Raw genomic sequence first — 25,102 nt, 5'->3', positions numbered from 1 at the left:
ATGCTAAGACACCACCCCCAGGGGGTGATGCCTGAAATTAGATACCAAACCTTATGTATACTATGCTTTTTTCCTGTACACACACACACCCTCTACCTATTGTAAAGGTTCATTTATAAATTATGTAGGCACAGTAAGAGATTAACAACAGTAATTAATGAAATGGAGCAGCTCTAGATAATATACAGTAATAAAAGCTATGTTAATGTGGCCGCTCTCTGTTCACATCTACAACCCACAAATTTAATGCCTTTTTTATCTAAACTAAGCACTTACATACACTGGCCGCAACATTTTTTTTTTTTTTTTGAAACAGACAGGGAAGGGACAGATAGGGACAGACAGGCAGGAAGGGAGAGAAATGAAAAGCATCGGTTCTCTGTTGCAGCATCTTAGTTGTTCATTGACTGCATTCTCATATGAGCCTTGACCAAAGGGCTACAGCAGAGGTAGTGATCCCTTGCTTAAGCCAGCGACCATATGGTCATGTCTGTGATCCCACGCTCAAGCTGGTGACCTTGGGTTTTCGAACCTGGGTCTTGTGCGTCCCAGTCCTCCACTCTGTCCACTGTGACACTGCCTGGTCTGGTCTCTGGCCATAACTTATAGTTTTGAGATGCAACAGCAAAACTAGCACAATTTTTTTTTTTAAGATTTTACTGATTTTGAGAGAGAGAGAAAGGTGGGGGCGGTGGCAGCAGCAACTCAGTTGTTTCATGTAAGCCTAGATTTTTGAACCAATGACCTCAGCATTCCAAGTCAACATTTTGTCCACTGCACCACCACAGGTCAGGGTCAGGCCACACAAATTTTTATTTACAATTTCATGGGTAGAAGGCTGATTCTCATATCCTAGATCTTAGCAAACAGCATGCATTTTTTTTATGTTCAAAACTTCATCTTTTCGCTTAAAGGAAGCAATTTTCAGCTTCTTTTTGGCTTCAGCATTCTGTGCTATAGGCCATTTAAGTAAAATAAATGTTACTTGAACACAGCACTGAGATGCAATAACCTGACAACCTAGATGGCTGTTACTAAGTGTTTAACAGGTGGGTAGCTTAGATAGTGTAGATACACTACAAAAGGATGATTTACATCCTGGGCAGAAGGGTGTGGAAAAGTGTGAGTTTTCATCATGCTGCTCAATGGCATGCTATTTAAAGATCATGAATTGTTTGTTTCTGGAATTTCCCACTTAATATTTTCAGACTGCATTTGACGATGGAAAGCAAAACAATGGATAAAAGAGGGACTGCTGAATTCCTACCTCTGCAGTAGTATTACTGATAAAATATATATATATTTAAAGGTTTATAAGATTAATAAAAATATGTTTTCTAATCTTGTGTAGTGCACGTGGTAATAGCTACCCCTGGGAGAATCCTGGATCTTATCAAGAAAGGAGTAGCAAAGGTTGATCATGTCCAGATGATAGTATTGGATGAGGTAATGTCTCTTCATTTGGAAAGATGCTGTTCTGTTTCTGATACTGTTATTCTGAGCTTTGTTTATAACTGTAAGTGAATGAAGCAGTTCTTTATGTTTTAGGACCTTCTAATAAACATACGACTTCGTCAGTTTAAACTAATTTGCTTATAGAACATGGTTTGCTCTTTAAAGGTGATAGATAGGCATTTGTAGGAATTGTTCAGCCTTGTCTTAGTTTGGGATTTATTTTTATTTTTCAAGAAGAGAAGTTGTTGAATAACCTCGAACCAAGTTCATTCTAAATCTCTTTCCATTACATCTGAAAAAGCATGTAATATATCGACCCCCCTCACTTAGTATATAATACTTTGTATTGTTTGGTTTTCATCTCTGTCACAGGTAATGAGTACCTTTTAAGCACTTCCTCAACTCTGTTCTTTGGCTCTATTGGTGTTTTATACATATAGCATAGCAGTGTTAATATTTTGAAATAAAGTTATTTCCCTAGTTAGTCTGCATTTTAAATAGCTAGATCAGGTTGAACATGGTCTAGTTCAGATGATTGTTATTTTTGAGTAGTGAGAGAGAATATTTATTGATTACCATGTGCTAACACTGAAGTGCTTTACCTGTTTTTTTCCCATGTAATTTTTTCAACAACCCTGTAATATAGATGTCCTATATAAAGCAATACTACAGTAGTATACATTCTAATTTTAAAATTGTGGAATATGACATTTTGATTGGTTAAGTAACCTCCCAACAAAGCTAGTAAGTGAAGGGAATAAAATTACATCTAGGTAAAGAGTCAAACTGGACTTTTAACCACTATACCATACTGCTTCTTTAATGGAAATCCCATTAAAGTTCTCTTGTGGGAACAAGGGTTGTATCTCTCTAGGATTTCCCCGCTTAGCCCCCTGAAGATGAGTATTATAGACCTTTCCCCCTTCTGAATCACTGGGCATGTGTCTTGATGCTAGTGGATTATGCGGTGTTATAGAGAGCTTAATGTTTACAGCCAGGAACATTTTATGAATGCTCTTGTTAGATGATGCCTTTTTAATTAAAGACTTTGACACTATTTGTTTGTTTTTAAAATTGTCTTCTCTTTGTACTACAGGCAGATAAGTTGCTGTCACAGGATTTTGTGCAGATAATGGAGGATATTATTCTCACGCTACCTAAAAACAGACAGATTTTATTATATTCTGCAACTTTCCCTCTTAGTGTACAGAAGTTCATGGTGAGTACAAAACAGATGTACTTGAAAGCAGTGCCATCCTGTTGCCCATGAATAGACCTTTATCCATAATTACATCTTAGTATCAATCTATACTTTGGGCTGATTATTTCAAGTTTTTCTCCAGCTGATCAGTTAAGATTTGTTGTGCATAAACAAACTGATTTTTTTCTTTTTTAAAAAAAGCTGTAGCTACATATCAGAATTTTAGATCTCCCATTTAACCCTTTGATTAGTGAGTTTTTCATGCTCGCTGACCCCTGGGAGTGGGTCTTTTTTTTCCAAAATATGAAATTAGTTCTAGTTCCAGTTTTATCAACTTAAAATCGTGTTTGTTTGATAACCAATTTATGGAAACAAGAACATACATTTGCCTTTTTTTAATGTTGCCTTACACATTTTGAAAATAAATCAATCAAACTCTGGATGGTCAGGAAGCATGAGGACATACATGAATGTTCATACTACTTAAAGGGTTAATTACAACTTACTTCTTCCATGATAGATTATATATACTTATTTTGAAGAGAGCTGCATCCCTTAAGGCAGGACTTTATCAGAAAGATGATTAGGATACATTTGGAAATAGACTGCTCTCACTTAAGAATAAGATTTTTTTCCCCCCAGAATTCCCATTTGCAGAAACCCTATGAGATTAACCTGATGGAGGAACTAACTTTGAAGGGAGTAACCCAGTACTACGCATACGTAACTGAGCGCCAAAAAGTGCACTGCCTCAACACACTCTTCTCCAGGGTGAGTAACAGGCTTCAGCTGCTGGCTCCTTTAAATGTTATTTTAAAAACCATCCTTAGCTTTTCCCAAAAGGCAGTTTCAGTTGCTCTCAAGTTGAAAGAGTGTAATTGACAAGTCACAGACACTTTTAATTTAATTCTATAGTAGTTTGACCTTAATTACAGTTGATCCTCATTACTTGCAGTAATTATAGTTGATCTTCATTATTTTTAGATTCTGTATTTGCAAATTTGCTTACTTGCCAAAATTTATTTGTAACCACAAAATCAATACTTTTGTGCTTTTAAGGTCCTTTGGGGACATGCATAACACCGAAAATTTTAAGTCATTGTACATTTCCCAGTTGAGGTCAAATAAAGCAACATTGCTTTCTTATTTCAGCTCTCATGCCGTATACCAATGTTCTTTTCATGGCCTATTTAATACCACTTTTTTTTTTTCCTTAGCAAGAGAGAGAGAGGCAGGGGGAAAGAGATGAGAAGTATCAACTCATAGTTGCGTCACTTTGGTTGTTCATTGATTGCTTCTCATACGTGCCTTGACCGGGGTGGAGAGGAAGGGCTCAAGCCAAGCCAGTGACCCTTTACTCAAGCCAGTGACCTTGCTTCAAGCCAGCAACTTTGGGATCATGTCTGTGATCCTGTACTCAAGCTGGATGAGCCTGTACTCAAGCCGGCGACCTTAGGGTTTTGAACCTGGGTCCTCAGCATTTCAGATCTATGCCCTTTCCACTGCACCACCACAATTCAGGTCATTTCCCCCTCACCCCCACATTTTTGTGCCTTTTTTGGTTGATACCATTGTTTAAAAGGGCCTCGAAGCATAGTGCTAAAGTGCTATCTAATGCACCTAAGTACAGTACAAGAAAACTAATGTGCCTTGCAGAGAAAATGTGTATTAGATAAACTTTGTACAGGCATGAGTTATAGTGCTGTTGGTCAGGTGTCTTTTAATGTGTAGTAATATACATAAAACAAGCTTTTCTTTTGATTCACTGAAAAACTTAGGACAGAGAGGCTCACAGGAACTAACCTGTATTTCTTCTAGGAGAAATGGTTCTATATTTACTAACTCATTATTTGTAGCAACTTTATAGAATATAACTATCACAAATGATGAAACTTGGCTGAACTTTACTCTTGCTGACAATCATATGCCCTTATGAAATAGTCTTCCACAATAAAACTTATAAATTATTATCTGCAACTATTAAGTAGATACATAATATTTACAAGTCTTACAGTTTTGCATCTTTTGCATTGTTATATTCTAAGTCATAAACTATGGTTTTAACATTTGTCAGTGTTTTCAAGATGTGCAAAGTAAATATATTGTTTTTCCTCATGTCTTTTTTTCCTTCCCCCTGTGCTCAGCTTCAGATAAACCAGTCAATCATTTTCTGTAACTCTTCTCAGCGAGTTGAATTGCTAGCCAAGAAGATTTCTCAACTGGGTTATTCTTGCTTCTATATCCATGCTAAAATGAGGCAGGTGAGTATAAAACTAGAACTTGTACAAATATTCTAAAAATCTTTTTCTAAGTATTTCTTGGATTTTCTTTTAATGCTCCTCCAAATGCCCTGAGTTTTAGAAAAAATTATTCTTTAGTAGGTAAAGGACCCTTCATTTTAACCTCTCAGAGGTTGTTTTCTAACTATGAAGTAGGGGTGTTATAAATACTTTTCTCTCACAAGGGAACTTGAGGTAATTTTTTGTAATATTTATAAACTGTCAAGCATGATACAAATAGGAGACTTTATACTTTATTCCCTTCTTTCTCAGGTAATCTATATTACACTATTTAATACAATAACTTCTAGTCACGTGTGGCAATTTAAATGAGTTAAGTAAAATTTAGTTTCTCACTAACACTGACCACATTTCAGGTGCCACATTATATGTCACTAGAAGCTACAGTTTAGGGCAGTACAGAACAGGACATTTTCATTATTGCAAAAGGTTCTTTTGGTCTGAATGGTGGTGGCGCAGTGGATAAGAACATTGACCTGGGACGCTGAGGTCCCATGTTCGAAACCATGGGGTCTCCAGCTTGAGCATGGGGTCATCGACATGATCCCATGGTCACTGGCTTGAGCAAGAAGTCACTGGTTCAGCTGGAAACCCCACCCCCTCCCTGTCAAGGCACGTATGAGAAGCAATCAGTGAACAGCTAAAGTGCCGTAACTACAAGTTGGTGCTTCTCATCTCTCTTCCTGTCTTCTTCCCTTCCTCTGCCCCCCCCCCCAAAAAAAGGGGTTTTTTGGACAGCACTGCTCTGTGTTTTTAATGTATTCATATATCTCCTCAACCCAAATATGTTTTCTTTACTATTTGCCTTAAGAGAAGAATGGAATCTCTAAATTCTTAAACTTGATTTAACAGAGAATACATTCAAAACTGTAACAAGACATTTGTGTTCGTATGTGTGTGTACTAACTATAACTGAAATTTCATGGAAATAAAGCAGTTTCTGTAGACTTAACAGGTTAGAATTTAAATTAGTCAACTCACATTTGGTTTCCAAAGAAGTTGAATTTCATGGATCAGATACCACTATGTAGGCACCTAATAATTACAAATTATCACAGGAAGTGAATGTATTTTTAAATGCAAGAATGTTGTGTTGAAAAGATCAGCCAGTTGGCCAGGTGCTAGGTTTATCACTTTTCCTAAAGTCATTGTGTATGTTTTCATTTTTGTTTTTTAATTGGAAGGTAGTTACAGTATTTTTAGCTTTTGTATATAAATAATTACTAAAAAGGTAAATAGTAGATGTTTTGGTCAATCCACACTTTTTTTTTTAAGCGAGAGGGAGAAACAGAGGGACAGACAGGGATAGATAGCCAGAGAGATGAGAAGCATCAACTCATAGTTGTGGCTCTTTAGTTATTCATTGATTGCTTTCTCATAAGTGCCTTGATGGGGGGGGGGGGGAGGCTCCAGTCAAGACTGTGAGCCTCAAACCAATGACCTGACCTTTGAGCTCAAGCCAGCGACCACGGAGGTTGTGTCTATGATCCCACACTCAAGGTGGTGAGCCTGCCACTCAAGCCAGCAACCTTGGGGTTTTGAACCTGGGTCCTCAGCATCCCAGGCCAACTATCCATTGTGCTACCGCCTGGTCAGGCTCAAGCCATACTTTTGACATCTTGTGTTTGAAACATTTTTAAAGTGTATATATACAAAAACATGGTAAAAATGGTCACTTTAAAAATCTAGTCCAGCAAAAAGTATACCTATATAGGATTAAAATAAAGGCTACATACAGGTATGTATTAGTTGCTTATTAATTCCCATTGGAAATCAATCTATGGTGTTTTTCTAACTTCTTGTTTTTAATTTATGTGTATTGAATTGGCTCATCTCATTTGTGTAAACAAATTTTGTATAGGAGAAATAATGGGAAATTTGGGGCTATGCATGTATGAGTAGTATTTTTAATTTAGTGTGTTGATATGATTTCAAGTTGTGTGTATGAATTTTAAATGGATTGCTGTGTTTCTAGGAACATCGAAATCGTGTTTTTCATGATTTCCGAAATGGTTTATGCCGCAATCTTGTTTGCACTGGTAAGTCTTTTCTATTTCCTTTACCCATGGCTTTTTTCCCCAGTTCTGCTCTGCTTTCTCTGTTCTGTATTATGTTCTGAGCTTGTGACATAGACTAGCTCACCCTACTACTACTTCTAGAATTTTTGAAGTTGAGAATGAGCTGTCGTTAACTCCTGAAATTAGGTTCCATGCCTGAAACTGCAGAGGACTTGTGGTAGCACTCATACCTTACCTACCTTTTAACCCAATTTTGAAATTTGTGTGTTTTCTGAATAGTTTCAGCATACAGGAGTGAGTTGTATATATAGCATATGTAAAATGAATTATATTATGAAACCATGTGTTTTAGAAATTATTTATTGTTGCCTTTTAATTTTTTTGCCAGACACAGGCTTAATCTGAATTTTGTTTACTACATGGAGAAAAACACTGTGGAGGCCAATGGAGAATCAGATTAGACAAAGCAGATAGATTCAGTAACCTCCCATCTTTACATTGGGAATATAATCTTAGATTAATAATCTAGGTAGAGGGCCCTGGCTAGTTGGCTCAGTGGATAGAGTGCTGGTGTGTGGATGTCTTGGGTTCGATTCCTAGTCAGGGCACACAAGAGAAGCGACCATCTGCTTCTCTCCCCTTTCCCTACCCCTTCCTTCTCTCTTCCCTCCCTCTTCTCCTCCTTTAGCCAGTGGCCTGATTGGTCCTAGCTTTGGCCTCAGGCACTAAAAGTAGTTTAGTTGACCTGAGCATCAGCCCAGACGGGTTTCAGGTAGATCCCAGTTGGGATTCATGCAGGAGTCTGTCTCACTATCTCCCCTCCTCTCACTTAAAAAATTTGAATTTAGGTAGAGAGAAGAACATAGAATTTAAAAATATTGAGGTATACACACATAGATAAATAAATTATAAGTATATTATTTGAATTTTTACATGTATATATAGTCATATAACCAGCATCCAGATCAAGATTTAAAACATTTCAAAATTTTTATTTTATTTATTTATTTTTGATGGAGGCAGAGAGACAGATGGACAGGAAAGGAGAGAGATGAGAAGCATCAATTTTTTGTCGTAGACCTTGGTTATTCATTTATTGTTTTCTCATATGTGCCTTTACCGGGGTGGCTCCAGCAGAGCCAGTGACCCCACGCTCAAGCCGGTGACCCTGGGGTTTTGAAACTGGATCCTCCGTGTCCCAGTCTGATGTTCTATCCATTGCGCCACTGCCTAGTCAGGCCAAAATTTTTATTTTTAAAAATGCTGTTGAAGAAATAACCCCCAAATTTCTCTAGCAGAATATTAAATTTTTTAATTTACAAGATCTTAAAAAGGACTGTCAAATATTTTGCATACCTTCCCATTTATTTTGGGTTTTTTTTTGTTTTGTTTTGTATTTTTCTGGCAGGTCAAGGCAGTTTTGTATTTTTCTGAAGCTGGAAACAGGGAGGCAGTCAGACAGACTCCCGCATGCGCCCAACCGGGATCCACCCGGCACGCCCACCAGGGGGTGATGCTCTGCTCATCTGAGGCGTCACTCTGTTGCAACCAGAGCCATTCTAGTGCCTGAGGCAGAGGCCACAGAGCCATCCTCAGTGCCCGGGCCAGCCCTGCTCCAATGGAGCCTCGGCTGCGGGAGGGGAAGAGAGAGACAGAGAGGAAGGAGAGGGGGAGGGGTGGAGAAGCAGATGGACGCTTCTCCTGTGTGCCCTGGCCAGGAATCAAACCCGGGACTCCTGTTCGCCAGGCCGATGCTCTACCACTGAGCCAACCGGCCAGGGCCAAATTCAGAATGTAGATGCAAACATAAGGTGTCATTTGCCATTAAGCATTTCTCTCTTTGAATGAGAAATATTTTTTCCAAAAAACTGTTGTACTTGTACTTATACACTGATAGGAATTATTGAAGTTATTAGGTTTTACTTTTAATAATTACTTGCAAGATTGCCCTCGAATAGGTTTCTGAAGTGCCAGTGCTTGCTCTCTTCTTTCTGATTTTTTAGAACAATGTAGTATGTCATTAAATAAATACTGAATAACATGTATAAAATGTTTAAATAAATACATGCAAAATACCACCCCTTTCTTTGACAAGCAGTGGTTTAATCAGTGATAATAAAAAGATAACAGAATAATCTAAGGCAGGGCCTACATACTTTTTCTGTAAATAGTGGCAAATAGTAAATATTTTATTTTTTAAATTTTTTATGACAGAGACAGAGGGACAGATAGGGACAGGCAGACAGGAAGGGAGAGAGATGAGAAGCGTAAGTTCTTCATTGCAGCTCCTTTGTTGTTCATTGATTGCTTTCACATACATGCCTTGACGGGATAGGGGGCTACAACAGAGCGAGTGACTCCTTGCTCAAGCCAGCGACCTTTGGGCTCAACCCAGTGGCCATGGGATCCCACACTCAAGCTGGTGAGCCCACACTCAAGCCAGCCACCTCAGGATTTCGAACCTGGGTCCTCCACGTCTCAGTTAGGTGCTCTATCCACTGTGCCACCACCTGGTCAGGCACAAATAGTAAATATTTTAGACTTTGCATACCATGTTGTCTGTTACGAGTTATTCAGCTCTGCCATTCTAATTCAATAGCTCCCTTAGTATTATAAACAAATGGGCATGGCTGAGGGGCAGTAAAACTTTGTTTACAGGCCTTGGACTGGCTCTATAAGGGACTAAAAGTAGTTTGCAAATGTGAGATATAGACACACACCGTTGACCCTTGAACATCAGGGATTTCAACTGCATGGATTTACTTATAACATTATTTTTCAGTGAATACAGTCAGTATATTTATTGAAATTTTCTGTAAAGCTAATAATGTTTTTGACCCATGTATGCCAGAGGTTGAAATTTTTGAAATTCAGTTCCTAAAAAAATTTTCTGAGAATTCACATCACCTTTTGACAAGCTCCCAGCATGCCAGTATCAACAGCAGTGACCAAATCTGTGCATCATGCAATAACATGTACCCTCAGGAGGCAGACTTGTGTGAAAAATTAGACCTCAGCGATGACCTTGAGCAGTAGGATATAAATGACTCCCACGTCACTACCATTCCAATAATGGAACATGAGGCATAAATGGGTTAAGAAGGTGGTAAGGAAAATTACTATAAGAACCCAGTATATAAAACATATAACATAAGGCCCTGGCCGGTTGGCTCAGCGGTAGAGCGTCGGCCTAGCGTGCGGAGGACCCGGGTTCGATTCCCGGCCAGGGCACACAGGAGAAGCGCCCATTTGCTTCTCCACCCCTCCGCCGCGCTTTCCTCTCTGTCTCTCTCTTCCCCTCCCGCAGCCAAGGCTCCATTGGAGCAAAGATGGCCCGGGCGCTGGGGATGGCTCTGTGGCCTCTGCCTCAGGCGCTAGAGTGGCTCTGGTCGCAATATGGCGACGCCCAGGATGGGCAGAGCATCGCCCCCTGGTGGGCAGAGCATCGCCCCCTGGTGGGCAGAGTGTCGCCCCTGGTGGGCGTGCCGGGTGGATCCCGGTCGGGCGCATGCGGGAGTCTGTCTGACTGTCTCTCCCTGTTTCCAGCTTCAGAAAAAAAAAAATAAAAAAAAAAATAAAACATATAACATAAAATATGTTAATCAGCTATGTTATTGGTAGGGCTTCCTTTCAGTTAATAGTAAGGTATGTTAGTAGTTGAATTTTGGGGAGTCAGGTTATACGCAGATTTTCAACTGCAGAGGTAGGCGCCCTTGACCCCTGCATTGTTCAAGGGTCCACTGTAGTAAGTAATCCTAAATTTTCATAGGGGAGGGAAGTACTAGCTGAGGTTATCTAAGAACAGATGGAATTTTAACTGGCTTTATAAGCTAGGTACGTTTAAGTTAGGGGACTGGTATAAAAAGTGATCCACAGAGGGCAAAGAAGGTATGTTCAAGGAAGGATAAGTGGATGAGTTTGGTAGAGAGAAAAGTTTGAGGAGATGTTAGAGAACTATGTTAAGACCAAAACAGAAGAAGACCTTGAAGATCAATTTTAAATTTTACGTGGTAGCTTTTTGAAGCAGTGAGTTACAAATTCAAAGAATTTAAAAAATTGGTTTTTGTTTAGTTACTGATTTTAGAGAGAGAAAAACATCAATTTGTTGTTCCACTTATTTATTCATTGATTGGTTGATTTGTGCCCCGACTGGGGATTGAACCCACAACATTGCATTTTGGGAATGATGCTCTAACCAGCTGAGCTGTTGGCCAGGGCTCAAAGTAGTATTTTAGAAATACTATTCTGATATCATGGATTATTTTTTTGGAGTTTGGAGCTGCTGATAGTAGCAGGAAAACTTGGTTATTAGCCTGTTGTTTCTATTTATATTTTCCAGAGCCTGAATTAGCGTAGTAATTGTGGGACTAGAAAAAAGTAGAAAGAATGGCCTTGCATGTTAGCTTACCTCAGATTTATTATTAAAAATTTGACAGAATGGGATGATTGAATTCTGAACAGAACATAATTACTGCTAGTGTAATCCATGTTTTTTTTTTTGAAGTATTCTAAGTTACACAACAAACTTTTATAAAATAATTTACTGTTTAGTCTTTTTTATTCAGTGAGAAGAGGGGAGGCAGAGACAGATTCCTGCATGTGCCCCAACTAGGATCCTCCTTCACCCTTTGTAAGCCCACTAGGGGGCAATGCTCTCCCCCATATGGGGCATTGCTCAGCATCCAAGCTCTTCTTAGTGCCTGAGGCAGAGGCCATGGAGCCATCCTCAGCACTTGGGGCCAACTTGCTTAAACCATTGGAGCCATGACTGCAGGAGGGGGGAGTGGAGAGAGAGAAGTGAGGGGGAGAGTGGAGAAGCAGGTGGGCGCTTCTCCTGTGTGCCCTGACTGGGAATTGAACCCAGGACTTCACACGCCAGGCCAACGCTTTATTACTGATCATCTGGCCAGGGCCCTGTTTAATCTTAAATACCAGAAAACAGACTAAAGAAAATAAATTACTTTAGACTATTTTCTAAAACTTCCTTATAGAACTGGGCAAAGGTATCTTGTGAGCAGAAAGTTATATATGATAATGTGTATGAAAGGTTAATTCTAGTATTTTGTAAATGCATTTGAATTTCTAAATGAAGTGAATAAGTTTAGGTTAATACTAGAAATAAATGCTAAATAGCATGGTACCAAGATGCATGTTTTAATGCTTAAAATTGCTTAAATGCTTAAAAAAATGAAAGATATAAGGGACTTTTTTGTTTATTTTGTTTTTAAGATTTGTTTACTCGAGGTATTGATATACAAGCTGTGAATGTGGTGATAAACTTCGACTTTCCAAAGCTGGCAGAGACCTATCTCCATCGTATTGGAAGATCAGGTGAGGAAAAGAAAGATGTTCTTCATGGAATTTTTTTTTGAGAAGTTAAATCACTGTGTGTGTGTGTGTGTGTGTGTGTGTAATAGAGTGTGGCAGCAATGAGAACAGTGAATTAAAACTAATTTCTAGTTCTTCTAGAACACTTACTAGAAAAGTTAACTATCATATGCTTAATTTGAGGTAAAATTCACAAAGGAGAACCTCACTTTTCTCATTAGCTGGTACAGTCTGTAACTCCTGTTTACTATGTATGTTTTGGCATCTTTTGACAAAAGCATCCATTTTGTCATTTGGAAAACAGTACTATAGGCTATAAAATCTATACTAATTTGAATATCTGAGACTAGCTAGGAAAAGTGGTTTGGTGTACCCAGAATGGCACTGAACAAAAACATTAATCTTCTGTGTTTTTTTATTTACATTGATTCTATTTAACTAATATTTTTTTTATTAAAAATTTTTTTGTTAGGTCGCTTTGGTCATCTTGGCTTAGCCATCAACTTGATCACATATGATGATCGCTTCAACCTGAAAAGTATTGAGGAGCAGCTGGGAACAGAAATTAAACCTATCCCAAGCAACATTGACAAGAGCCTATATGTGGCAGAATACCACAGTGAGCCTGTAGAAGATGATAAACCATAACAAGCATGTGCGTACCTTAGAGAACAGCTAAGTGAGCATAATGTTTGCAGAAAGGAAAGAAATGAACATCTTCTGGGGGGAAATTTGATGTTCCACCATATGTAATACCATTATTAAGTAAAACACTTGGTGGAATAAATGACAGTAAAACAAATATTTCTTGGGTGAAGTTGTGGTCTGTCTCATTAGTACAATAAATACTGTTCTTGAATGCACTCTTCCTAAGGAATGTGTTTATGTAAGCAATACAAAGACAAATACATAGTTCAGAATTTGAAAACAAGATTCTTTTTCAGCAATTTTGAATGTAAAAATACTTTTTATTCTTTATCATTCAGTCATCTTTGTTGGAATTCACTTTTAATTTCTAATGGGGAACATTGGTAAATCAGGTTAAATTACTTATAACACCTTATTGCCAAATGTGTAGTCAGGTTATGAGAGAATAACTGTCACCTTTAAAATGCCCATTCTGGCCCTGGCCGGTTGGCTCAGTGGTAGAGCGTCGGCCTGGCGTGCAGGGGTCCCGGGTTCGATTCCCGGCCAGGGCACACAGGAGAAGCACCCATCTGCTTCTCCACCCCTCCCTCTCTCCTTCTTCTCTCCCTCTTCCCTCCCGCAGCCAAGGCTCCATTGGAGCAAAGATGGCCCGGGCGCAGGGGATGGCTCCTTGGCCTCTGCCCCAGGCACTAGAGTGGCTCTGGTTGCAACAGAGCGACGCCCCAGAGGGGCAGAGCATCGCCCCCTGGTGGGCGTGCCAGTGGATCCCGGTCGGGCGCATGCGGGAGTCTGTCTGACTGTCTCTCCCCATTTCCAGCTTCAGAAAAATACAAAAAAAAAAAAAATGCCCATTCTAATTTACTGCACCACCCTCTCATGTCATCTTTTGGTGACTGTTGGGCTGTGGTAGAAAAGCTCCAAACAAGGATTAACATTAAGGAAAGGAGACTATTTTGGATTTATTTTCTAAGGAAAATCCGATTTAATTTGAGAGATGATGGTTTCCAAATTAGCAATGAACATTGTACCTTTTCTTTTTTTTCTTTTTTTTTTTTTTTCTCATTTTTCTGAAGCTGGAAACAGGGAGAGACAGTCAGACAGACTCCTGCATGCGCCCGACCGGGATCCACCCGGCACGCCCACCAGGGGCGATGCTCTGCCCACCAGGGGGCGATAATCTGCCCATCCTGGGCGTCGCCATGTTGCGACCAGAGCCACTCTAGCGCCTGGGGCAGAGGCCACAGAGCCATCCCCAGCACCCGGGCCATCTTTGCTCCAATGGAGCCTTGGCTGCGCTAGGGGAAGAGAGAGACAGAGAGGAAAGCGCGGCGGAGGGGTGGAGAAGCAAATGGGCGCTTCTCCTGTGTGCCCTGGCCGGGAATCAAACCCGGGTCCTCCGCACGCTAGGCCGACGCTCTACCGCTGAGCCAACCGGCCAGGGCCGTACCTTTTCTTAAAATTATTTTATTTTTGTTTTCAAATTATTTTCACTCCATCCCACCCCCAGTTGAGAGCAGGGGAGGGAGACAGAGAGATAGACTCCCACATGCAGACAGGATCCACCTAGCAAGCCCCCTGTGGGGCGATGCTCTTCCCATCAGGGTGTTGCTCCATTGCTTAGCAATGAGCTATTTTTAGTGCCTGAGGCAGAAGCTACAGAGCCAACTCACTGGAGCCTATTGAGCCATGGCTGTGTGGGGGTTGGGGGGAAAGCAAATAGTTGCTTCTCCTGTGTGCCCTGACCAGGAATTGAACCTGAGGCATCCACACTCTTTTTCCTTTTTAAGAAATGTCAAACAAAATCCTCAAACATAAAACTAGAACCAGTGTTTGCTAGTATGTTTGCAGAGTATTTGTCAAGTTTCTATAAGGTTTGTTATTTTAAGTTGATTTAAGTATTTTGAGTGACTAGTAGCTCTTACCAGAATTTTCAGGCTCTCATTCTTTCTCTAGAGTACCTAGCAGAAATGCCTTAATCCCGTGTGGATTCTACAGTAGGCAAAAACCTCATTAGAAGTGATCACTAGAAGATCTCGTTAGAAGAGAGCACTTGGGATGGGGATTATAGAAACCTGTATACCCTAGTTCATATTACTTTCACAAGTACTCATTTTAGATTTCTTCTTTCTCTAGGCAACAAACTAAAGAAGGCTTGTTCGGATCTGTGACACATCATTTTGGGGGGATGCTCTTCTCTTTGTGGGTTTTTCATCTTTTATTTTGGAACTATGAAGACTTAAAGAGCTCAGACATTTTTTTTTCTTTTTTTTATCTGGTAAAGAGAAAAAAGCTGAAAAGGAATTTGCCTTTTTTGTTCCACTTGTTTGCACTGTGTGCTGACTGAACATTAGTTGCACTAACTGCTGGTTTTTTAAAAATGTTTTCTGGAGAAGGGGGACAAGGAAGGAGGAGAAGGAAGAGAAGGGGAGAAACCCTAAAAAAGAGAACAATCCTGATGAACACACAGCTTGTCTACAATTTCAGAATTCTCCCAACAGCTGACTCTTGAGTGCATTTCAACTTCTCCCTGATTACTCATCCGTTTTTTAAGCCTGAAGAGCTTATTACTTATTTGTGCGAAGTGCCTTATGCTATGAGACCATTCAGAATATCATCTTTTAGACACAGCCCAAGGAATCAACAGTTGTAATTCTTTCTTTCCTTTTTTTCTTTTTAAAATTTTTTCTTTCATTTTGGTTTCAAGTTGAAGTCTCTCCCCTTTCTACTCAAGCCCAGGGCTGGAAGAGGAAACGTAATAGTCACGTTAAACACCATTTTCTTTTTCTTTAAGTGGAGGAGTTGATATGCAACTGCAGTTCATCCGCACTGTAAATACATGTATTTAAAAAAAAACAATCCCAAGTAAAAATTTCTTCTGGGCTGAGTAGATGAAACAACGTCGCTCCCAAAGGAAAGAGCAGTCTATATCATTGCAGGAGCCATATGATAAGCCTTTGTGCTCTATAGCAGAACACTAAAGACTGGTTTACATACACCTCCATTAGCAATTATGGCACTTGATGTGTAGACATGTCAGCCTTGACCCTCTTTCCTCTGTGGCAAAGCGTGTCCCATAGAAATTGGGTGTGTATACTTGTATAAACTTTGTAAATATGTTTTTTTCCTGGGTTCATATATATATGTGTGTGTGTGTATGTGTGTATATATACACATACACACACACACACATATATATATATATATGTATTTTTTTTTGGATGGAGGTTGCTGGGATTTAAGGGGATTAGAGTGATTATGGGAGCAGCTAACGATGAGAGGGGCTCAGTTTTCCGCAACACTAAATTCCAAAAAGTACTTTGGCCTCTTAATGTGGGGATCCTAAGTTAGCAAAGGGCCCCAGAAGTGTTCACTGTTTGTTGCCACACTATCTCATCTGGTACCTTTAGAGGAGGCCTGCCAGAAGGAGCAAGGAAGCTTCAGAACCTGTAACTCATGCTGTTATTTTTGAGAAGCTCTCTCTGACTTTGCTTCTTCTCCCTTTTTACAAGTTTGAGAAACTTTCAAGCTTGGCAGAAGGGGACAAAGATTAATGTGCATTGCAGTGTGGGAACTCAGTTGAGTGGCAGTGTCTGCACAGTCTGTATAAAGTGGGGATTTGCATTTCACAATAATAGTATCATCTTTGGTAAGGTTAGCAGTTCTGGGGCTTAACTTCTGTGGGTGGCCTCCTGTACTGTGTTGCCCTTTGCACACCTTGATACGTAAATTTGCAGGAACAGGCAACCCCTGAGAACTGTTAACTTTTATGCTTCAGAAAGCTGCTTGCCATACTCTAGCTTTGTGACAAGAATTACCTGTCATTTTGCATTGTAAATTGCTGGCAAATGCTTTGCAGTAAATAGTGTTGCATTAAATTGTGCCCCTCCCAACATGCTTGGTGTTCGGCCTGATCTCCAGGCAAAAGGAGTGAGATGAATCCAAAACCAGTGAACTTTTTTTTTTAATGTTTTTAATTCCCTTTTAACCCAGTGTACTATGTCAATCAGGAGGCATCTAGGGTTTAAAAAATATAAAAATATTTAAAAATTAGATTTTCATATTCCACTTTACAAGTCCTGCATATGCTTCCATGCTAAACTCATCTGGATAAAGAAATCAATTACTCAGAGTTGCTTTTTTGACTTTTTTTTTAAACAAAAACTATTTGTGACTCACCCAGAATTCCTTGAAAATCAGAATCCTACAGATGCCTCCTGATCAGACATTGCCCTGACTCCTTAAAACCTGTACCAAGAGCTGCACAGTACAAACCCAAAAAAGAATAAGCTCATTTATTTGGTATCCAAGCCACATAGGGTCTAATATCCAGCCAATGTTGGCTGCTAGATACAAGCTCTAATTAAGGAAGTAACTTTTTTCCAGGGAGGGGTGGGAAGGAATTGAAAAGGATTAACTTTTGACCCCCGATAAAACCCCCTGCCCTTGTACTGATGCAGCATTCTTATTCTCCCCGCCTCTAGCAAGATAAAGGATCATTATAGAAGAAAAGCAAGTATAGCTCATAAATGCAATTTTGTATCTCTCTAGAGAGCGTGGGTGACTATAAACAGCACAGTCCTCTTTGCCATTCTCAGACTGTGTCTGCGTGGTGCCACATGCCTGTTGGCCCCTCTTAAAGCACAGACTTTAAATGAAAGTATCGCTGAGGTACAGCCTCTGATGAGGAGTGGCACTTAAACTGTCTGGGACACCAATATTGGGCACACAGTCTTACATACAGCTGTCTAGTTTTGGTGCCTGACTCTTGAAAAGGAATAAAGTGGAAAGATGCTCTAAGGACTAGGTTAAAGCCTAGTCTCTCTTTTTAAATCCCCCTCACAAGAAGGAGCATTGGTTACTCTTGGAAACTATTTCCATGTTCTTCCTTATTGGGTGTTTATTTTCAATAATGGTAGTATTTTTCCAGTTCATCTGGATGAAAACTGTTCCCTAGTGTTACTATTTAACGTCCAGCCTATGGTTTAGCCTGTGGTTGTATCGCTGTGTAATGGGTTATAGACTGTTACACACCTTGCTGCCTCTGGACCAATTTTGTCTCTCTTCCTATACATGCTGTTAAGAAAAACTTTTCTTGCCTTTCTCTTAGAAATGGAATAAATTCCAAAATGATATTTTATGGGAAGAAGTAAGGGAGAGGAAAACCCAAATATATCTAAATTATTTTTCAAACTGGCCCTGCATCATAATAAGGGTTGGTCCCAAAGGCTGGGGGAGGGCAACTGGTTATCAATATCTGTTTTCAGAATGAGATGGGAGCATCTTTCCTTTGCCATGTGCTTTGTGTTTGATACTATCATGCTTGGGTTAGACAAAGCATGATAGTATCAAACACAAAGCCTTGAGTGTAAATTGTTGGAATCAAAACATCTCATTCTGATCACTTGGTTTAATTTTTTTTTTTTAATAGGGGTGGGAGGGAGGTAACTGTGCCCCAAAGGGGAGGGTGTCTGCACTAAGGATTTAGAAACACTGAAAACTCAGCCTCATAAGAAACAACCTTTAGCCACACTCCTGACCTTATAGGCGAGTAACAAAAAGATGAAATTCTTGGGAATTAAGCCCTGTTGTTTTAATTTGCTTATTTTTCCAGCGTTGTATGTATCTTAAAAATTGTTATAGTTTAATCATTTTCTGGCAAGATATCTTTGTCAAAATTACTGGCCTCATGGGAGCTGAAGATGGTTAACTATTTGGTGAATTTAAGTGGACCTTTGTGAGCTTGTAGTTATGCTATATACCCTTAAAGATAGTTTTGGGTTCATTTTTTTTTAATTCCCAAAGAAAATTCACTCTCCAGATCTAAAAACTCATCTTTGGGGTAGAGTTAAGAGTCTAAAGGTTATAGTTAATGAGGTCAGAGGGAGCTAGCCTGGCACCTGGACTCTGCCCCTTCACAGCTGACAGGTTCCAACAGGAAGTGTATTTAAATTCTCTGGTAGACAGTACTGGGCAGGGGAGAGGATAGGGTTGGGTTATTAAAATACAGACTACTGTATTTTAACCAGCGGTTGTGGGGGAGGGGTACCTGGAGAAAACAATGTCACTGTTCCCTTTTTTGAAACAAAACTAAAACCTGAAAAAAAATTTTCAGTAAAAATGGGGTAGAATTTAATTGTCCCTAGTCACAAGGGACCAGTTCCACTGAGAAGTGAACAGTAGGGACTCAAAATTTTGAAAATATTTGGGGAAAGGGAAAATTGGCTTTCTTTGAATTGGCAAATGTTCCAGTGGGACTTTGTTTTTGTTGGGATGTGTTATGTTGTATGTGCGTTCATGGACCAGAGTCTCTGCTGAGTTTATAAAGTTCAGAGAAGATGATTGATAAAATCTTGATTTTTGTTAATTTATCTCAATAAAAACCCACTGGAACTCCAAATGTGTGTGGTGTGTTCTTAAGCAGCAGGCTGTGCTATCTAAACTAACTCATACTAAGTTGAAGCAGTAAGGCTACTCTACTGTGAGCCCAGTTGATAAAAATCTGCGAGCATCTTCATCCAGCCCATCTAGACATTGCCCAAGATATCTACGTTTCACTTAGTTTTCATATCCTAAATAAAAATTATTTGGAAAGAGGTGTTGGTCCACAAGGTGTCCAGGGGTATTACTAATAGTCATGGTTTCCCAGAGAATTTTTTTTTTTTTTTACAGAGGTAGAGATAGACAGGAACGGAGAGATGAGAAGCATCAATCATTAGTTATTCATTGCACGTTGTGACTTCTTAGTTCATTGATTGCTTTCTCATATGTGCCTTGACCACGGGCCTTCAGCAGACCGAGTAACCCCTTGCTGGAGCCAGTGACCTTGGGTCCAAACTGGTGAGCTTTTTGCTCAAGCCAGATGAGCCCATGCTCAAGCTGGCGACCTCGGGGTCTCAAACCTGGGTCCTTCCGCATCCCAGTCCGACGCTCTATCCACTGTGCCACCACCTGGTCAGGCCCAGAGAATTTTTTAGATGTTTCAGAAAAAACATGCCCACAAAACTTACTTGGGACTTAATGTAGCAATATGAATGGCTTTTGTATGCCAAGAACTACAAAACACTGAGGAAAGAAAAGACGAATGATTCAGACACAGCTAAATGCAATGCCTCAACTTCTAAAAAGAAACAGGTATAACTACAGGGTGGGGCAAAAGCAGGTTTACAGTTCATATGTAAAATATGCAAGAATAAGTTTTCATGTACTCGCAACTGTAAACTTTTGCCCCACCCTGTATGTGCAAGCTTATTCCTCTTAATTACAGAAAGTGTGCTGGGTATTCTGCCTCAAGATCCAATTCCCCTCAGCTCATTTAAGTTTCCCTACATCTGTACCTTTGTACATAGGGCAAATGTACACTGCTTACGAAAATTAGGGGTTATTTTATCACTTCATTTTTAAAATACCCCTAATTTTTGTGAGCAGTATATATAAACAGCCTTCAAATTTCCTCCTATTAAAAGTGCCCTCTTGTTGGGGCCCAGAGAGTAGATGAAATCAACGATAGCTATAGGGGTTTGTGAAGGGTAGGCAGGGGATGGGACATGTGTAACCCATGGCATAGTGTCGTAATTTAAATTTCTGCTGGTGGTGCCATGGGATGAATTGCAAGTAAAGGAAAGCAAGGCATGGGGAAAGCAAGGGGCTGTGACAGCAAGAATAGGCCTTCAAATGTATAGGTAAGAAAAAAAATTAAAATTTTGGGCCTGACTAGGCGGTGGTACAATGAATAGAGCATTGGACTGGGACGCAGAGGACCCAGGTTTGAAACTGCGAGGTCACCGGGTTGAGTGTGGGATCATAGACATGACCCCATGGTCACTCGCTTGAGCCCATAGGTCACTGGCTTGAACAAGGGGTCACTCACTCTGCCATAGCACCCCCAACCCCCATCAAGGCACCTATGAGAAAGCAATCAATGAATAGCTAAAGTGCTGCAACAAGAATTGATGCTTTTCTTTTCTCTCCCTTCTTGTCTGTCCCTATCTGTCTCTGTCTCTGTCACAAAAATATAAAATAAAAATTTTTTTTGATATCCAATTAACATGTAAGGAGAAGGCCTCTGGCAGATTTGAAGAGGAACCCTTATCTGTAGATACCTTTGTTTTTAGCTAATTGACTACAGTGTCCCTAGAACTGAATAGATGACAGCCTTCTAATGTTTGATTTGATTTGTATGCACAGAAAAGCCCAAATCTGATGAACAGAATTCTGACTTGAGCCAGTGTGTTGAACATTACTGAAGTTGTCAGGCTTGAGCCAGTTCACTGACAGCTGTTCAAATAGGGAAGCTGGGTCACCTTCTATCCTTCCTCAAAAGGACTTGTGACTATTTACTGGGTTGACTAGTAAATTTGGGAAAAAGGAAATACACTTTTTTTTTTTTTTTTTTTTTTTTACAGAGGCAGAGATAGGGACAAACAGGAACGGAGAGAGATGAGAAGCATCAATCATCAGTTTCTTGTTGCGCGTTGTGACTTCTTAGTTGTTCATTGATTGCTTTCTCACATGTGCCTTGACCGTGGGCCTTCAGCAGACCGAGTAACCCCCTGCTGGAGCCAGCGACCTTGGGTCTAAGCTGGTGAGCTCTTTGCTCAAGCCAGATGAGCCCGCGCTCAAGCTGGCGACCTCAGGGTCTCGAACCTGGGTCCTTCCACATCCCAGTCCGACGCTCTATCCACTGTGCCACCACCTGGTCAGGCAAGATTTCATTCTTATCACTGAATAATATTCCCTTTATCCATGGACCTAGGTTGCTTCTGTGTCTTGATTATTTCCAGTAATGATGCAATGGATATAGGAGTGCATATATCTTTTTCAATTAATGTTTTAGATTTCTTCAGATAAATACCCAGAAGTGGCCCTGGCCAGTTGCTCAGTGGTAAGAGTGACAGCCCAGTGTGTGGATGTCCCAGGTTCAATTCCGGTCAGGGCACACAGGAGAAGCGACCATGTCCTCCACCCCTCCCCCTCCTCTTCTTCTTCTCTCTCTCTCTCCCTTTCCTTCTCACAGCCATGGCTTGATTGTTTCAAGGGACTTGGCCTTGGGCCCTAAGGATAGCTCCTGGCCTCAGCCTCAGCTGCTAAAAATAGCTTAGTTGCCCAGCAACCAAGGGGGGTGCAGATGGGCTGAGCATAACCTCATAGGGCGCTGCACCTGGCCTGGGTGCATGTGGGAGTCTGTCTCTCTGCCTCCCCTCCTCTCAATTAATTAAAAAAAAAAACCCACCCAGAAGTGGAATTGCTGGACTGTATGGCAGCTCTATTTTTAATTTTTTGAGGAATCTCCATACTATTTCCCATAGTGTCTGCACTAATTTACAAACCTATCAACAGTGTGTGAAGGTTCCCTTTTCTCCACATTTTTGCCAGCACATGGTATTTGTTGATTTATTGATGATAGTCATTCTGACAGGTATGAGGTGATATCTCATTGTAGTTTTAATTTGCATTTCTCTGACAGTGATGTTGAGCATCTTTTCATATATCTATTGGTCATCTGTATGTGCTTTTTAGAGAAGTGTCTTTTCAGGACCTTAGCCCATTTTGAAATCAGATTGGGATGTTTTTAGTGTTAAGTTGTATGAGTTCCATATATATTTTGGATATTAATCCCTTATCAGACATATCATTAAGCGATGATCTTCCATTCAGTAGGTTGTCTTTTCGGGGTTTTTTGTTTGTTTGTTTTTTCTGAAGCTGGAAACGGGGAGGTAGTCAGACAGACTCCCGCATGCGCCCGACCGGGATCCACCCGGCACGCCCACCAGGGGGCGATGCTCTGCCCATCCAGGGCATCGCTCTGTCGCGACCAGAGCCACTCTAGCGCCTGGGGCAGAGGCCAAGGAGCCATCCCCAGCTCCTGGGCCATCTTTTGCTCCAATGGAGCCTCGCTGCAGGAGGGGAAGAGAGAAACAGAGAGGAAAGGAGAGGGGGAGGGGTGGAGAAGCAGATGGGCACCTCTCCTGTGTGCCCTGGCCGTGAATCGAACCCAGAACTTCCGAACGCCAGGCTGACGCTCTACCACTGAGCCAACAGGCCAGGGCCTGTCTTTTCGTTTTGTTAATGGTTTCCTTTGCGGTGCAATAACATTTTAGTTTGATGTACTCCTGTTTATGTTCTTTGTTGTTTTTCCTTGCTCAAAGAGTTATATCCAAAAAGATAATGCTAAGAGCGATGTCCAAGAGTTTACTGCGTATGTTTTCTTCTAGGAATTGTTTCTTTTTGATGTGTTGATCATAAATAGGTGCTGGATTTTATCAAATGATTTTCTGCATCTAGTGATATGGTCATGTGATTTTTATCCTTCATTTTATTTATGTGACAAATAATGTTAATTGATTCGTGAATATTGTACCAGCCTTGCTTTCCTGGAATAAATCCCACTTGATCATGATGTATGATGTTTTTAATGTATTGCTGGATCCAGTTTGCTAATTATTTTGTTGTGAATTTTAGCATCTATGTTCATCAGGGACATGGCCCTATAGTTTTCTTTCTATGTAGTGTCTTTACTTGGTTTTGGAATTAGGATAATGCTGGCGTTGTAAAAGGAGCTTGGAAGTCTCCCCTCTTGAATTTTTTTGAATAGCTTGAGAAGGATAGGTGTTAGTTCTTTGAATGTTTGTTAACATTTGTCTAAGAAGCCATCTGGTCCAGGACTTTTGTTTGCTGGGAGTTTTTTATAATTGTTTCAATTTCATTTGTTGTAATTGGTCTTCTGATTTTTCCAAATTTAGTTTTGGAAAGTTGTATGTTTCTAGGAATTTATCCATTTTTCCCAGGTTGTCCAATTTGTTGGAATATAGTTTTTCATTATATTTTCTTACAATCTCTTGTATTTCTGTGATATCAGTTGTTACTTCTTTCATTCTTAATTTTATTTATTTGGGTCCTCTCTCTTTTTTTCTTGATGAGTCTGATTAAAGATTTATCAATTTTATTTACCTTTTCAAAAAAAACGGCTCTTGGTTTCATTGATCTTTTGTAAATTATTACTTTCTTTAGCCTCTATGTCATTTACTTCTGCTCTGATCTTTATTATTTCCTTCCTTCTGCTTCCTCTGGGCTTTGTGTGTGGTTCCTTTTCCAGTTCTTTCAGGCGCAGGTTAGGTTGTTTGTTTGAAACTTTTCTTCTTAAGATGTGTCTGTCATGCTATGAACTTTCCTCTCAGGACTGCTTTAGTTGTGTTCCATAAATTTTTGGTCATTGTATGTTCATTTTTGTTTGTTTCAAGGAAAGTTTTGATTTCTTTCTTAGTCTCATTGTTAACCCATTAATTATTTAAGCAAATGCTATTTAGCTTCCAAGTGTTTGAGTGTTTTTCAGTTTTCCTATTATAATTGATTTCTAGTCTCATGCCATTGTGGTCAGAGAAGACGATATGATTTCAGTCTTCTTTACTTTATTGAGATTTGTTTTGTGTTCTAATATGTGGTCTATCCTAGAAAATATACCATGAGCACTTGAAACAAACTGTATATTCTGCTTTTTGGGGGTGAAATATTTTGGAGATATCAATTAAATCCAGTTGACCTAGTATGACATTTAATGCCACTGTTTCTTTGTTGATTTTCTGTCTGGAATGTCTATCCATTGACATCACTAAGGTATTAAAATCTGCTACTATTATTATATTGCTGTCAATCTCTCCATTTTTGTTCATCCAAATCTGCTTTATATATTTAGGTGCTCCTATATTGGGCGCATCTCTTCTAGTCTCTGGTGCTCTAGGCTGGGGTGCCCAGCCTGGGGCTTAGGATCCACATCTCTCAGGAAAAATTTCTGAGGGAAAACTCCTCCACACTGAGCATCTGTTTGGACCCTCAGCTCCGCTTGCTCCTAGGAGCCTGGCAGCCCTTTTCATGTCTCTGCCCTTCCTACCAGGTCTCAATTTGGCTTCTTCTGTTACTTTAGTTATAGACTCTTCTTCAGCTAGTCCTAAATTGGTTTTTCAGGATGATTGTTCTTAAATTTAGTTATAACTTCAGTTTGTCCTGGGAGGTGATCCTGCAGGAGGCTAACCTCTGTTGCCATCTTGGAATCTCCTCACTGGACTGTATGTATTAGATTAGCCTCCTGCAGGATCACCTTCATCGAGTCTTTCCATTCACTTCTTTATGGATACTTAGGTTGCTTCCATATCTTGGCT

The 25,102-nt window shown here is 40.1% G+C and overlaps 1 protein-coding gene across 4 annotated transcripts in view; it reads left to right on the top strand.

The window, feature by feature from the left end:
- The window catches only part of DDX6 (DEAD-box helicase 6), a 40,733-nt gene extending 21,386 nt beyond the window's left edge, over positions 1-19,347 (top strand). For all 4 annotated transcript variants that reach the window (XM_066246163.1, XM_066246187.1, XM_066246178.1 and 1 more), the window contains exons 7-14: positions 1,352-1,446; positions 2,552-2,674; positions 3,299-3,427; positions 4,801-4,917; positions 6,932-6,995; positions 12,204-12,305; positions 12,775-12,957; positions 15,084-19,347. In XM_066246163.1, the coding sequence (XP_066102260.1) occupies positions 1,352-1,446; positions 2,552-2,674; positions 3,299-3,427; positions 4,801-4,917; positions 6,932-6,995; positions 12,204-12,305; positions 12,775-12,950 (806 nt within the window). In that variant the 3' untranslated portion in view covers positions 12,951-12,957; positions 15,084-19,347. The remainder of the gene's footprint in view (positions 1-1,351; positions 1,447-2,551; positions 2,675-3,298; positions 3,428-4,800; positions 4,918-6,931; positions 6,996-12,203; positions 12,306-12,774; positions 12,958-15,083) is intronic.
- Positions 19,348-25,102: the final 5,755 nt, after the last annotated feature.

Source organism: Saccopteryx bilineata, chromosome 1 (genome assembly GCF_036850765.1).
Source record: "Saccopteryx bilineata isolate mSacBil1 chromosome 1, mSacBil1_pri_phased_curated, whole genome shotgun sequence".
NCBI lineage: Eukaryota > Metazoa > Chordata > Mammalia > Chiroptera > Emballonuridae > Saccopteryx > Saccopteryx bilineata.
This window is presented reverse-complemented; position numbering and strand designations above follow the sequence as displayed.